Here is a 16,466-nt window from a genome sequence, read left to right as displayed (position 1 = left end):
TACTTAAGCTCAAAGTCAAAGGCTGCCAACTGGGCAGCCCAACGCTGTTCCATGGCACCCAACTTAGCTGAGGCCAGGTAGCTAAGAGGGTTATTATCAGTGTAGACTACACACTTGTGTCCCAGCAGGTACTCCCGGAACTTCTCAGTCATGGCCCACTTGAGCGCAAGAAACACCAGCTTCATAGAACTGTAGTTTGAAGTATTGCGCTCAGTGGGCTGAAGACCTCGGCTACCATAAGCTATGGGACGCACCTTACCTTGTTGCTCTTGTGAGAGGACCGCCCCTAACCCCCCATGGCTGGCGTCCACCTCCAGGATAAAAGGAAGTGACTTACCACAGGGGCTGTGGTAAGTCTACCCTTTAACTCCTCGAAGCTACTCCGACACTCCATAGACCATGCCTCAGCAAACTCACGGGACCCAGACTTTGACCGCCTTGGGGTTGCCAGCTCTGCCACCAACCTATGAAGGGGGGCAGCCAGCCTCGCAAACCCCTCCACAAAGCGGCGGTAATAGCTAGCAAACCCCAAAAATGACCGCAAACCTGCAACACTGGTTGGCTGAGGCCACTGCGAAACTGCCTCAATCTTGCCTGGGTCTGTGGAAACCCCTTCTGAGGAGATCACATGCCCCAGGTACTGCACTTTGTGTTTGAAGAAAGCACACTTGGACAACTTAGCCTTCAAACCTTCCCTGGATAAACGGCTTAAGACTACCTCCATCCAAGCTAGATGTTGGTCAACTGATGAGGAGAAAACAACAATGTCATCAAGGTACAAGAGGAGAGACTGACACTGTTGGTCCCCAAACAACCGTTCCATTAATTTCTGGAAGGTGCTGGGAGCGTTGCAAAGGCCAAACGGCATCCTGTTCCATTCAAAGAGCCCAAACGGAGTACAAAAAATGCTGTCTAAGTTCTATCTGCCTCACTAACAGGGACCTGATTGTACCCACTGGCAAGGTCCATGGTAGAGAACCAATGTGCCCCTGCCAGTGAGTCCAACGTCTCCTCGAAACGAGGTAGTGGGAAGGCATCCTTTCTGGTCTTAGCATTTAAATGACGGTAGTCTACACACATGCGTAGACTGCCGTCCTTCTTCTTAACCAAAACGATGGGCGAAGCGTAAGGGCTGCAGCTCTCTCTAATTACCTGGGCCTCCAAAAGTTGGTTAATGTGAGCCTTTACTACCTCGTACTCTGAAGGAGGAATACGCCTGTACCACTGGCGCACAGGGACCTCATCTAGTAAGGGGATGTCATGGGAAATGAGATTAGTACATCCCAAATCCCCATCATGTATAGAAAACACAGATGAATACCGGTCTAGTAGCATCCTCACCTTGCCTTGTTCTTCCACTGACAACACAGACAAGTCAATTGCCCTGATCTGCTCTTGTACAGGAGGGGAAACCTGCACAACTTGTGTACTTACCCTAGCTGAAACCTCCTGAACTTCAGTTACCTCTGGGGGTAAGCTCACCACCTGAAAATGGTTAACAGTGCCTATGACCGTGCTAGCGTATATCACTACATCTATTGTACCCACATTAACCATGGTGCACGTGGACCAGAGCAGGAGATGCCAACAAACCTGCTGGGAGACCAGAATCTGGAGGCTCAAACAATACTGTACCACTTGAGTACTGGGCAGAGCACGTTACGGCAACCAATTTCATGGTGCCCCCTGGGATGCGACACGCCCGATGTCCACGCACCTTGACTCGACCCCCCTGATCTGAAACTAGCTGGATGTCGATGTGATGGCAATACTGTAAGGCCTGGACAACTGAAATAGGGGCCTGTAACACAACAGGTAAATCAAAAAGACTGGTGCCATGCTGACCAAAGAGCTCCCGGTAGCAGCGGCTTAGGACGTTCATTCCCAGAACACCAGGAACCTGAGCACCCAAACCACCGGGAGGATCTCTGACCACCAGCACTCCACACCCTAAAACCACATGCCCACAAAGTTGTACATCTAATTCTAAATAGCCAATATAAGGAATTTAGAGGCCATTCGCAGCCCGGAGCTGTAACCAATCGCACAACCTAAGCTGTTCCTGACCCCACGACCCAAAATTTCGCCAAGAAACACTTCTCCGTAATGGTGGACACCATAGAACCAGTGTCCACCAGGCAAGGTATCATAACTCCACCCATACACACGTCAAGTTGTGGACACGTTGACATAAAACGAGACATAAAATCGGCATAATTTAAAACACCCGAGCCTGTCTTTTCCCCGACCAAGCTGTGGCCCTGCAGCTCAGCGGGAACTAGTTTTCCGAGGGTTGCCTGGACTGTGACTGCCCACCTCTCGGTACCGCGGAGGCTGCACGCACTGGTGGAAAGCGAAAAGGTCTCCGTTCCCACTCACAATCCCTAGCAAAGTGACCAGGCTGCTGACACCTTCTACAAATTATCTGATTAGATCGGGATAATTGTGAACGCTGAGGATTTTGAATTTGAGCCACACTTCGAGTAAGTTGATTCAATTGTTGTTGTTGCTTTTTCAGCATTTCTCGCAACTCGCCTAATTTGGAGGTCGCCGAGTTACTACTTCCCCCTGTGTGCTGATGTCCCTGTACCCCGTACTGAATACCCTGAGCGGAAGGAACTGATTGGCTTCGACCACGCGCCCCCCTAGGCATTCCCTCACGTTCCCAGCGAATAGCTTCGCTGCGAACATCCAACAACGTAACAGTGGGTTGGCGGCGGACTAACTGTTTCAATTCACGTTGAAGCGCACCGTCGCTCACATGTTCAACAAATTGATCTCGCAATAAAATATCCGCATTAGGCATACCATGGGGTGATTGACATTTCACCTTTTCCAGAAGATTCAACAGGGCTAGGGAGAACTCTAACAAGGTCTCCCCACCCTGTTGTTTTCTGGAAAAAAAGGACTCTTGAAGAGCTACATACGAACTTGTGCAACCATACAATTCGTGCAACGCCTGAATAATTTTGTTTGGATCCTCCCTCTTGTCCCTTGGCCGATATCTAATTTCCTCCCTTGCCTCTCCCTCCAAATGATCAACCAAAAAAAATGCTTGATCAACCGAAGAGAGATGGCGAAGACGCATGCAGGCCTGAGCCTCCTCCACCCATTCCTCAATCGTAACGCCGGACCTACCGTTAAATCTCGGACACTTACGATCCCGAGGAACAAAAACGAAACGATCTGTTGCAGAGGCAACAGCACCAGTAAATGGTGGATCTACAACGGGAGACATAGGAGCATTAAATGGGCCAGTGTCAGGCGGGAACGGAGGCGGAAGCCAAAGTGAATGCAAACCGTGTTTTATTCAAAACAAAAAGGCAGAGCCAACACAAATACCTGCGTGAGCAAGGATAATCCAGAAAACAGAGTCCGAGTCCAAGTCAAAAGGGCACGTAGCGGAGCTGAGCATACACGAAGACACCGGTACACACGCGGACGGGCATAAACACGCACGCACGCACGAACATACAATAACGGACACCAGTTCATGTGAGTGTGAGGCTTTTATAGGTGGTGTGATGGGTGCATGAAACTAGTCCCAGGTGATCGGGATGAGCCCAATTGCAATGAGCCTCGTGCGGGCGGGGCACGCACGAGAGCAAGAGCGAGGTGCATTGGGGAATCCCGGGGTATGACAGCCTCCGAAGGGGGCGTGGCAGGGTGATTCCTGACAGCCAGGTTGCGCAATTGGCATTTGCGCCTGTTGCAACCTTTCATTATCTGCCCTTAATTGGGCTACCAATTCTCTAAATTCGCGTAGTTCATCATCCATAATTGCAAACCCCGCAATTACTTACCACTACTGAGGAAAAATACGAAGCTCAGGATCTACTCACAAAAATGGAAAAAACTGCTGCTGCCCAGCTTCTGCAAAAATACAAAATATACAAAACACAAATACACAAACAATACCCACTTCTTCTGCACTACACAAGAGATCCTGCCGTCTACGCCAGAATGTGGCGCGAGGGTGGGGGGACGTGTGCCTAGTGGGGAGAGCTGAACGGCTCGTCACACCCAAGCTCACTTTATATACTTAACCAATTCGACTACGCCACCTGGGAGGGTTACACCCAGGAAATAGAAGTAAACCCCAAAGTTTATTAGATCACACAAGTTCGATTTTCTTATCAATGAGTGTAGGCAGGAAACGTGGGCATCGTATAAAAAATACAAAGTTTATTAAAAACTTGAAATTACAATAGAACGAAAAGAAAATATTCTCAATGGTAAAAACGGTCCGGTGACAATTACACAAATAAAAAAAATAAACAATCAGACATGAAATATTAAACAACCAATTTACACAACTTCCAAATAAACAAAACAAAATAAAATCATTAAATACAGGGCTGGGGTTACCCACCGGAGTGATCAGCACTAATTATCAAAAAGCATACTTCCACACACAAGCACACCTCACCGTGAACTCAGAGCACCCACTCATACACGTCAAAAGTGTCACACGCCAAACGTAGAAATAGCACCACCAAAGACCTTTCACCAGTGGGACCCCAGCTCCTGAAAGAAACCAAAAGCAAAATAAATCTCAGACAAAAATTAAGGAAAAAGCGAATTAAGGTCACAATTCCACCGTAATACGATGGACGGTCACCGAAGCACAATATGATTCACCATATACACCTCTTACAAAGAAAAACAATGAACAACTTTATTAAAAGTTTGAGGGAAGCAAAACTAAAAAAGAGCGGCCGCGTCGTCCTTAAGCCAGCCCCGATACATGCACGTTGCTCGACCCCACAGTAGGCCAGACAATACCAGTTAAAAACAAATCACGAAAGCCAAACGGCAGCAGCAGAATTCCCCTTTTAAATAGTTGTAAGCCGAGGTTGTTCACTTGGCGCGCAGCGAGGGAAAAGTCGAATCGCAGCAATAATCACCCAGGACGAAAAAGGAGGATCCTATAATACAAACGATGATACAAGATATAAATGATACGACTAATTGCACAACTACATGCCGTAATTCCCCCTAACAAACCGAAACAACTTACCAAACGCGGATAGATGAGTTCCTGAGAATCAATTCACCGCTCAGGATACGCAGCCTTCAAATAACCTGCTGTTAAACTAAAGTTCAAGGACTGCACATTACTCACGCCACCCGACCCGCATTAAAGCTAAACATTACTAAACAACTTCCTCATACCTGCAGGGAGGGCAGTAACCAGATCCAAAACAGCATCCAACAGGGACACACACTGAAAAGACAGGCTAAGGATACACAAACGAGCCATTAGTGCAACGAGCAAAGAAAAACTAATTAGCCAACGCTACATTCTAACAGCACATACCTGAAATCACTATAGCAACTGCAAAAGGGGAGGATACGGACGTGACGCATGCCAGGCTCAAACCAACCAGCTCTAAATAGTGCCTGCTCGCTACTGATTGGTGGTCAGGAGTGTCAATCACCACCTTTACCTCATTCATTCGGTCACACAGACATGAGGGATCTCTGGGATAAGAGACGACCCACCACACCACCGTCAAAAAACCTGAGTGAACGTGTGAATGTGAAGACTAGGGTCAATAATAACACCAAGGTCTTTGACAGCCGTACACGCTGAAACAGAAACACCATCCAGAGATTCTACGTAATCAAAAAGTTTACTTCTAGCTGCATGTGGTCCTAGTAAAATTTCTTCCGTCTTATCTAAATTGAGCAGAAGAAAGTTATCAAGCATCCACTGTCTATTGTCCTTTACACACTTCTCAACATTGTTGAGCTGATCTCTCTCATCTGGCTTTGCTGAAATATACAGCTGTGTGTCATCAGCATAGCAATGGAAGCGAATCCCATGTTTATGTATAATTTCACCAAGAGTCACTTGTTAACTAGTGCTGTTCTGAGACTATGACCTATACTACAAGAAATGAGAGCAGCAAGTTCCCGGGTGGGATGGATACTGTCCCGCCCTAACAGGCCAGCCTTGCCCTCAAAAATGCTCCAAATATTAATGAAGCCCACATTGTTTTTGAAGCACCACTCGGACATCCAGCAGTTCAGCGACCATAACCTGCTGTAGGCTACATCGCCTCGTCGCATTGGGATGGGGCCAGAGCATGTTACTGCATCAGACATTGCCTTCGCTAATTTACACACATCTATAATATTACACTTAGTAACCTCTGACTGTCGAAGGCGTATATCATTAGCTCCTGTGTGAAAAACTATCTTAGAGAACCTAAGAACCTAAGCTGACCTGCTATGTCCGGCGCTCTGGCTCCCAGTATACACATGACCTGTGCTGCTGGTGCCCCTAAAAGTCTAGATAATTTAACGTGCCTCAGAATGGAGTCTCCTAAAACCAGAGCTCTTTCAGGTTTCTCAGCGGGTACTTCACTGAGGAGAGCAAACCTGTTAGACACGTGAAGCGGAGAGGAATGGTGCTCCCGTGGGCAAGCCTTAGCGTTAGCTTTAGCTTTAGCTTTGCGAGTATGCCGCCGAGTCGTCACCCATTCGCCCCGCTGCGAGGGCTCTAATGCCAGAGTCGGGGAATATTAACTTCACCTAGGGCATCCAGACTTTCGCCTGCAGAACCTGGACTGCTCTCGCACTCACTACTTCTCTCTAGACTCTGGATGCGCTCCTCTAATGCTAAGATCTTCTCTGTACACTTCTTACAGATAAAATTATTGCTAACAACGGAGAGAAACTGACCAAACATGTCACACTTCACACACTGAATGAACTGGATGTTTGCCATAGCAGAGAAATTACATACCTTAATGTGGTTATTGTAGTGTGTGTTCATAGTTCTGGTGGGAATGTCCTCCACGCACTGCTTTCAAATTCTCAAACAGGGAAAAAGTGGTCTTCTGAAAGCAAAAATAGACGAGACGGAGCCAACGAAGAGTAAAGGATGCAGGAAATCAAAACGATATTTTGATATTTTAAAGCGATGAAAAATAGAGAAAACGAACTTTAAAAATTTTTAAATGCCGATACGAACAAAATTCCCGGCAAACAGTTCAGCAGAGAAATGTCTCCTGCTGTTGGATTTCAGAAAGTCCACGATGAGCTTTTTAGTCTTCATGGTGTTGAGGGTCAGGTTGTTGGTGGCACACCACTCTGTCAGACTTCGAATCTCTTTTCTGTAGGACTATTCGCCGTTGTTGCTGATCACGACTACGGTGGATGAATATGTTGAAGTTGGAGTTATGCAGAGGAGCACAGTCATGGTTGAACAGGGAGTAGACTAGTGGGCTCAGAACACAGCACTTTGGGATGCCAGTTTTTATGTGATGAATGGGAGGCGAAAGCTGAAGTAAAAGCAAAACAGAGTTTATTGCTATACAGGGCAGAGCCAAACACAAACACTCGCCTTGAAGGTGAATATTCCAGTGGTGCGCTCTGGAACGCGGCCCATTAAGTCCCAAACTGAAAAGAGGCAGTCTGTATATACTCCACGGGTGAACCTTGGAGAAGCGCAGTGCTGTGCAGCACATGGGAGAATGTGGGTTGAGCAGCACATGCATACAATCAATAATGGACAAGGGATGTGGGTAAGTGAGGGGTTTATATGTGTGTGATAATTGAGTCAGGTGTGTGAAATTAGTACGACGATGAGGAGAAGAAGCAGGGTGCTCCCTGACACCAGTGTTCAGAATGAAGGTTGAGGATACCTGGTTGCCCAACCTAAAAGATTGAGGTCTGTTGGTGAGAAAATCCAGAATCCAATTGCAAGTTTAGGTGCAGATACCCAGTTCACTGAGCTTAGTGATCAGTACAGTGGGGAGGAGTGTATTGAACACAGAGCTAAAGTCAATGAACAGCATTCTCATGTTTTTATCCAGGTGGGTAAATCTAATATCTAATTGTCATATCTAAATTTTAAATCTATTTTTCTTTCTTTTTTTTTAAAACCTTAAAACCTCTACCAATTGGGAAAAAAAGGAAGCTAAAGGAAAAGGAGAAGTACAGTAGAAAAAAAAAGAGAAGAGGGAGAACTAGACAGTTGGATGTTAAAGATCATGGAGAGGAGAAGATCAACCAGAGTTTCTAATCTTCACACTTTGGTGAGTTCATGATTTATACTATACACACATTACAGCACATTTTCACCTGTAACTCACATCACTTTATCTCTTCATACCGAGCTGCACTTTGTATCTTCTTACCATGAAGAGTTTCTGTACAAAACCCCACAGGAAACAGTTCTGTAAGAGTTCTGTAAGAGATCTTTAAAAGAATTGTAAGAGGTCTATAAGAATTCTGTAAGATATCTATTTTTTTCTTTTTCTTTATTTGTACAGAAATACAGTTTCTTCTTTTATTACTATTTACAGTTTTATTGGTTTTAGGAAGAAATCACACACACTGAAAACCCCTAACTGCTCGTCACATGCTTTTACTTCCTCTTTCCTTCTACTTCTGTTGTGGAGGAAAAAATATTTTTTGTATTCTTTTATATTATTATCAGTAACAGTAGTGTAGTACAAATTCTCTGTATAGTTTAATCAAATAAAACTCTCTGTGTGTGTGTGTGTGTGTTCTGTCTCTAGTCTAAATGGTGATGTTGGTTCTGAAGTTCCAGTGTTTCTGGATGTGGTTAAATAGGGCTGTGTGTGTGTGTGTGTGTGTGTGTGTGTGTGTGTGTGTGTGTGTGTGTGTGTGTGTGTGTGTGTGTGCGTGCGTGTGTGTGTGTGTGTGTGTGTGTGTGTGTGTGTTCTGTCTCTGGTCTAAATGCTGGTGTTGGTTCTGAAGTTCCTGTGTTTCTGGATGTGGTTAAATAGGGCTGTGTGTGTGTGTGTGTGTGTGTGTGTGTGTGTGTGTGTGTGTGTGTGTGTGTGTGTGTGTGTGTGTGTGTGTGTGTGTTCTGTCTCTAGTCTAAATGCTGGTGTTGGTTCTGAAGTTCCTGTGTTTCTGGATGTGGTTAAATAGGGCTGTGTGTGTGTGTGTGTGTGTGTGTGTGTGTGTGTGTGTGTGTGTGTGTGTGTGTGTGTGTGTTGGTGTGAGAGATATTGTGTTGTTAATGACTCCCCTGTTCTCACCTGTGCAGTGCTGCTGGTGCTGTTGTGTCTCAGACATGGAGTCCTGCAGGGTTCCTCACCATGTCCTGCTTTCATTCACCCTCATCTTCATCTTCATCTCTATCCCAGGTGAGTGTGATTTCAGTCTCCCTGCTCACACCGAGCTCAGCTCGTTCCTCTTACAGTCTCCAAACCTCCATTAAACCTGTTTCAGGATTCATTTCATTTACTTTCTCAGGATTTACTCCAGAGTTCAGGAGCTCAAAGTGTGAAAATTCTTACTGCAGTGCATCTGATACGTTTAATGTCACTCCATGCTGCAGTACCTGAATGGAGATCTGATTCTCTGATTACAGTAGAGGAACGTGTACACGTGTGTGTGTGTGTGAGAGATGGTGTGGACATTGATGATGTTCGTCTCAGAATCGAGAGTAAGTGTCTTTACTTTATTTGCTCTATAGCTTATAAACTCTCACTGATTCAGCTTTAATGTGTTATAACACTTTTACAATGTTATGTTTCTCCTCAGCCATGACATCATTACTTCACATAAACCCTGGTGAAGATCTGCAGTTGGAGTTACACGTATCAGAGAGAGTGGAGGTGATCTATAGGAGTACAGGTTCAGTAGATGTATATGGTGAACAGATCTGCAGTGTGGAAAGAAGATCACTGACCTGTACAGATAAATACACACCGAGAACATCACTCACTAACACACTTCTTACTCTGAGAGGAATAAATGTAGTTGATGGAGGAGATTACATCGTTCGGGACTCAGTGTATAAAGAAGATCTTCATATTTACTCAGTATCAGTGAGAGGTACGTATTCAGAGTGATTTGTGTAGAAACTTCTACATTTATCAGAATAAAGTGAATTCTGGGAAACATTGAGAACAGTTTTGTGTGTGAAAGTGTGATCACTGCAAACAGTCTGATTCTGGCATCTGATAATGACTTGAATGAAATCAGGTCACATGACCATTTATCATTCAGTTCTAATCAGAAACTGTGTGAAATAACAATCCAATAGAAACAGAAATCCATAGAAATGTGAGTGAAATGTCTTCCTCTTTATCACTCATGATAACTAAGACATACAGGACTGTAGCAGATGATCTGTGTTCAGCTCTGAGACAGATGGAGGTGGTTTCAGATATTTGGGGTTGTTTATGGTGCAGTATCAGAGGCTTCTAGAAGATCAGCAGCAGTGTTCTTTGTTCTACACAGTTTGCTGTTTTGGATGAAACCCTGTGAGAAGCAGAAGAGTTTGTGAAGGTGGATGTGATCATGTGAACTTCATAGGAATCTTGTGCACTTGTGATTTATCCTGCTTGTGCTGTTTAATTAATCAAATCACACTTTAATCCTCCAGAACTGAGGGTCTAAAACTGACAGCAACATTTTCACCTTCATATAAGATACGTTCAGAAATTCTTTTGCCAGAGACTGCTTCTTAGAGCATTTTAAATGTTGGTACTATGGTAGAGGTAGAGATGTTGTGTGTTCAGGAGACCAAGTGGAAAGAGAGTGAGAGGAGGAACTTTGGAGGTGTTTAAACTGTTCTATCATGGTGTGGATGGGAAGAGAAATGGTGTAGGGGTAATTCTGAAGGAAGAGTACAGTAAGAGTGTAGTGGAGGTGAAGAGAGTTTCTGATAGAGTGATGATCGTGAAGCTGGAAGTTGAAGGGATGATGATAAATGTCATCAGTGTTTATGCTCCACAAGTTGGCTGTGAGATGGAGGAGAAGGAAAGATTCTGGAGTGAATTAGATGAAGTGGTAGAAGGTGTAGGAATAAAAGATTGGTGATTGGGGCAGACTTTAATGGGCATGTAGGTGAAGGGAACAGAGGTGATGAGGAGGTGATGGTAGGTATGGTCTTATGGAGAGGAATGTGGAAGGGCAGATGGTGGTAGATTTTGCTAGAAGGATGGAAATGGCAGTGGTGAACACATATTTTAAGAAGAAGGAGGATCATAGGGTGACGTATAAGAGTGGAGGAAGGTGCACACAGGTGGACTATGTTCTATGTAGGATATACAACCTGAAGGAGTTTGGAGACTGTAAGGTGTTGGCAGGGGACAGTGTAGTTAGACAGCATCAGATGGTGGTCTGTAGGATGGTTTTGGAGGTGAAAAAGAAGAGGAGGGGAGTGAGGACTAAAAGAAAAATAAGATGGTGGAAACTGAAGGAGGAAGACTGTAGTGTGAGGTTCAGGGAAGAGATCAGACAGGAGCTCAGTGGTGGTGAAGAGGTGCTGCATGATTGGCATCTACTGCAGAAGTGATTAGGGAGACAGCTAGAAAAGTATTTGGTGTGACATCTGGAAATAGAAAGCAAGATAAAGAGACATGTTGTTGGAATGAGGAAGTACAGGAGAGCAGAAGGAGAAAGAGGTTGGCAAAACAGAAGTGGGATCAACAGAGTGATGAGAAAAGTAGGCAGGAGAACAAGGAGATGCAGCAGCAGGTAAAGAGGGATGTGGTGAAAGCCAAGGAAAAGGCATATAAGGAGCTGTAGGAGAAGTTGGACACTAAGGAAGGAGAAAAAGATTTGTAGCGATTGGCCAGGCAGAGGAACCGAGCTGGGAAGAATGTGCTGCAAGTTAGAGCAATAAAGGATGGAGATGGAATTGTGTTGACTAGTGAGGAGAGTGTGTTGAGAAGATGGAGGGAGTATTTTGAGCAGCTGATGAATGAGGAAAATGAGAGAGAGAGAAGGTTGGATAGTGTGGAGATGTGAAGCAGGAAGTGGATGGGATTAGTAAGAAGCAAGTGAAAGCAGCAATTAAGTAGATGAAGGGTGGAAAGTCAGTAGGACAAGATGACATACCAGTAGAGGCATGGAGATTTTTAGGAGAGATGGCAGTGGAGTTTTTAACAAGATTGTTTAACAGGATTTTGGAAGTTGAGAAGATTCCTGAGGAATGGAGAAGGAGTGTGCTGGTACTGATCTTTAAGAAAAAGGGAGATGTGCAGACCTGCAGTAACTACAGGGGAATTAAGTTGATCAGTCACACCATGAAGTTATGGGAAATAGTAGTGGAAGCCAGGCTGAGAGAAGAGGTAACCATCTGTGAGCAACAGTATGGTTTCATGCCGAGAAAGAGCACCACAGATGCCTTATTTGCTTTGAGGATGTTGATGGGGAAGTATAGAGAAGGTCAGATGGAGTTGCATTGTGTATTTGTTGATGTAGAGAAAGCGTACGACAGGGTGGAGAGAGGAGTTGTGGTATTGTATGAGGAAGTCTGGTGTGTCAGAGAAGTAGGTGAGGGTGGTGCAGGACATGTATGAGGACAGTGTGACAGCAGTGAAGTGTGCAGTAGGTACGACAGACTGGTTCAAGGTGGAGGTGGAACTGTATCAAGGATCGGCTCTGAGCCCTTTTCTGATTGCAGTGGTGATGGACAGGTTGACAGACGAGGTCAGACAGGAGTCTCCATAGACTATGATGTTTGCAGATGATATTGTGATTTGTGGTGAGAGTAGTGAGCAGGTTGAGAAGAGCCTGGAGAGGTGGAGGTACACGCTGGAGAGAAGGGGAATGAAAGTCAGTAGGAGTAAGACAGAGTACATGTGTGTGAATGAGAGGGAGGGCAGTGGAGTGGTGCAGTTGCAGGGTGGAGTGGGTGGAGAATAGTGATAGCTTGGACATGCTTGGACATGTGCAGAGGTGGGACATGGGTGTCAGGGATCACCCTGCTTCTTCTCCGGTGCGCGCCCCGCCCGCCCGGAGCGCTTCGCCATCATACTGATTCTACACACCTGTTCCTCATCACCCTCACCGCTATATAAACGCCTCACTCACACCGCTCCGTTGTCCGTTATCGTTTTGTTTGGACTCTGAGGGTGTTCTATGTTTTCCATGTTTGCTTTTTGTTCGGTGTGCATTAAAGTCTGTTTGCTGTGCCCCGGCTTCCGCCTCGCTCACTTACGCCTGACAGAATAACGGACCGAAGGAAAGAAAGAGAGAAAAGGAAGGAGAACCTCGAGATCTTTGCCCCGCGCTTACCTCGCGATGGAGGATCAGGCAGTCGCCGAGTCTTCGCCGATACAAGATCTCATTGCCGCGCTCCAAGCCGCCTTCCCATCCGCGGCGGCTCAGCCAAACCCCTCCGCGCTCACCAGCAGCCCCATGGCGCTTCCGGCTGCATTTTCCGGAAAGGCATCAGAATGCCGCGGCTTCCTGTTACAGGTGAATCTCTACATCGAGATGCAACCACAGCTTTTTCCTACGGAGCGATCAAAGGTGGCGTTTTTCATCTCCCTCCTCTCCGGGAGAGCGCTGGCATGGGCACAATCGCTGTGGGAAGCGGCCGGCCCGGTGACGCACTCATACGCCCGGTTCACCGAACACTTCCTGGAAGTCTTCTGCGCCGCCTCCGGGACTTTCACCACAGCCGACCAGCTGCTCAGGTTACGTCAGGGAAACGAAAGCTTCACCGATTACAGCCTCCGTTTTCGCACCCTGGCGGCATCTAGTGGCTGGAACGAGTCAGCGCTACTGGGAGTGTATCGGATGGGTTTGAAACCGGAGATACGGCAGGCAATGGCCATTCATGAGGATTCGGTGGGGTTGGAGAGCTTCATCCAGAAATCGATCGGGCTCTCTCAGCGCCTCGCGGTGGAGGATCTCACTCCACACCCACCGAGCTCTCCACAAAGTACATCTGCTGCCCCGGAGGGCGAGCCGATGCAGCTAGGATCACAAAGGCTGTCCAGAAGGGAGAGGAATCGCCGGCTCGCAGCTGGAGGCTGCTTGTACTGCGGAACCTCGGGGCATTCCATCTCGCAGTGCCCCACACGCCCGGCTCGTGCCGCGGTGAGTACTGTCGAGTTATCTCCTCTCTCCCTAAACTCGCAGTGTCTCTCATAACCCCCACTCTCTCCATCTCTGTGCATGCCCTAGTCGATTCCGGCTCAGCGGGGAACTTCATCTCCCAGGCCTGCCTCGACCGACTACGCCTCCGCCGAGAACGGGGCTCCCAGGATCTAGCCATCCAAACCATTCAGGGAAGGCCGCTGGGTGAGGGGTGGGTGAAGTACTGCACGCCGGAGGTGACTCTACAAGTGGGGCTGTTCCATCGAGAGGCGATCCGGTTCCTGGTCTTGGACAGATCCACAGTCAGTGTGATCCTGGGGAGGCCCTGGCTGCAGAAACACCGGCCTAGATGCTCTTGGGACCCCTGTGACATCCTGGAGTGGAGTCCCCGCTGTAAGGCACACTGCCTCTCACATCTCCCCACGCGAACCCCTGGAGCCGTGATCGGAGCCACGCGTGTGGAGGAAGCCACAACCGCAACCCCTGTGGCGATCCCGAGAGAGTATAGGTCGTATGGTGATGTGTTCAGCGCGCAGGCCGCCACCCGTCTCCCTCCTCACCGACCTTGGGACTGCTGTATCGACCTGCTGCCCGGGGCAAAGCTACCCAAGGGTCGTGTGTATCCCCTGTCCGTTCCTGAGCGCCAAGCCATGGAGGAGTACGTGCAACAGGCGCTTCGTCAGGGGTTCATCACGCACTCTTCCTCCCCCGCTGCCTCAAGCTTTTTCTTCGTGGGAAAGAAGGATGGAGGTCTGCGGCCCTGCATCGACTACCGCCAGCTAAACTCGCAGATCGCACCTCTTCCTTACCCCCTCCCACTCGTGCCCGCAGCTCTGGAGGACTTAAGGGAGGCGCGGGTGTTCTCCAAGCTTGACCTCCGGAGCGCCTACAACCTGGTGCGCATCAGGAAGGGGGATGAGTGGAAAACAGCTTTCATCACCCCCTCGGGCCACTATGAGTACCGGGTCATGCCATACGGCCTCTCCATCTCTCCCGCCGTCTTCCAGGGGTTCATGAACGAAGTATTCCGGCCTTTCCTCCAGAGATTCGTCATGGTCTACATCGACGATATACTGATCTATTCCCGGGATCTGGAGGAACACCGGCGGCACGTGCGAGCGGTGCTTAAAGTACTTCGTTCCCAGCATCTCTACCTGAACCTCTCGAAGTGCGAGTTCCACCGCCCTACCATCCACTTCTTGGGCTACATCATCAGTGCGGAGGGTATCCAGATGGAGAGTCGAATGGTAAGGGCGGTGAAGGAGTGGCCGGTTCCGGAATCTATCAGGGAGCTCCAGCGCTTTCTAGGGTTCGCCAACTTCTATCGCCGGTTCATCCAGGGCTACAGCAGGATCACTGCCCCACTCACCTCGCTCCTCAGGGGAAAGGCCCGCACCTTGAGGTGGAACCACGAGGCTCAGGAGGCCTTCGACGAGCTTCGCTGCCGCTTCTGTTGCGCCCCGGTCCTGCGTCACCCCGATCCCCGGAAGCCTTTCGTGGTCGAAGTGGATGCCTCCTCGACCGGGGTAGGGGCTACCCTGTCACAAAGATCCGGATCTCCCCCCCAGCTCCACCCGTGCGCGTTCTTTTCGCACAAGCTATCCACCACCGAGCAGAACTACGATATCGGGAACCGCGAGCTCCTGGGCATCAAGCTGGCCCTAGAGGAATGGAGACACTGGCTTGAGGGAGCCGAACACCCATTCACGGTGGTTACCGACCACAAAAACCTCCAATACCTACGGGAGGCTCGGAGGCTAAACCCCCGACAGGCACGCTGGGCGTTGTTCTTCACACGGTTCCGCTTCCAGATCACCTATCGAGCCGGGACCCAGAACGGCAAGGCCGACGCCCTTTCCCGGATATACGGGCCGGACGAGCCTGGCGAGCCTGAGCCCATCCTCCCCCCCGCACTCATCCTGGGGCCAATCGTCTGGGAGGTCGACCAAGAGATCGCCTCCGCTGCTCGCCGGGCGGCGGTTCCGGCCGGGTGCCCAGCTGGACGCACCTTCGTTCCTGCCGCGTTCCGGCACCGTCTCTTTAGATCTGTTCACGAGGGACCAGGCACCGGCCATCCAGGGGAGAAGCAGACCATCCAAATCCTCCAGACCAAGTACTGGTGGCCCGGCCTGACCCGAGAGGTAAGGCGCCTCGTGGAGTAATGTCCGACCTGCGCAATGTCCAAGGTCCCACGCCACCTGCCGGTGGGAAAGCTGATGCCGCTCCCCGTCCCTCAGCGTCCCTGGTCGCACCTGGGGATTGACTTCGTGACGGATCTCCCCCGGTCAGAGGGCCACACCTGCATTCTGGTGGTGGTAGATCGCTTCTCTAAGGCCTGCCGATTCATCCCCATGAAGGGGCTCCCCACTGCACTCGAGACGGCGGAGGCTTTGTTCCATCACATCTTCCGGAACTTCGGTCTCCCGGAGGAGGTCGTGTCGGACCGGGGCCCACAGTTCGCGTCTCGGGTCTGGAGGGCTTTCTTCCGACTCCTGGGCGTCTCGGTAAACCTCACTTCGGGATACCACCCCCAATCCAACGGCCAGGCGAAGCGAAAGATCCAGGAGTTGAGTCGCTACCTGAGAACCTATTGCGGCCATGATCAAGAGGACTGGAGTAGGTTCCTGCCCTGGGCC

The 16,466-nt window shown here is 48.6% G+C and overlaps 1 protein-coding gene and 1 long non-coding RNA gene across 2 annotated transcripts in view; both read left to right on the top strand.

Moving 5' to 3' along the window:
- Window positions 1-16,466, top strand: part of LOC310725879 (uncharacterized protein) — a 75,970-nt gene that overhangs the window by 38,357 nt on the left and 21,147 nt on the right. Inside the window, exon 4 of the mRNA XM_083540990.1 lies at window positions 9,532-9,825. Within this exon, the coding sequence (XP_083397116.1) occupies window positions 9,532-9,825 (294 nt within the window). The remainder of the gene's footprint in view (window positions 1-9,531; window positions 9,826-16,466) is intronic.
- Window positions 7,901-9,349, top strand: LOC310725939. Its single transcript, XR_014533575.1, has 3 exons — window positions 7,901-8,048; window positions 9,032-9,131; window positions 9,241-9,349. It is a non-coding gene; the product is annotated as an uncharacterized lncRNA (long non-coding RNA).

Source organism: Silurus aristotelis, assembly GCF_946808225.1.
Source record: "Silurus aristotelis genome assembly, chromosome: 5".
In the NCBI taxonomy this organism is placed as follows: Eukaryota; Metazoa; Chordata; class Actinopteri; order Siluriformes; family Siluridae; genus Silurus; species Silurus aristotelis.
Note: the sequence above shows the minus strand (reverse complement) of the source record. Positions and strands in the feature narration are given on the sequence as shown.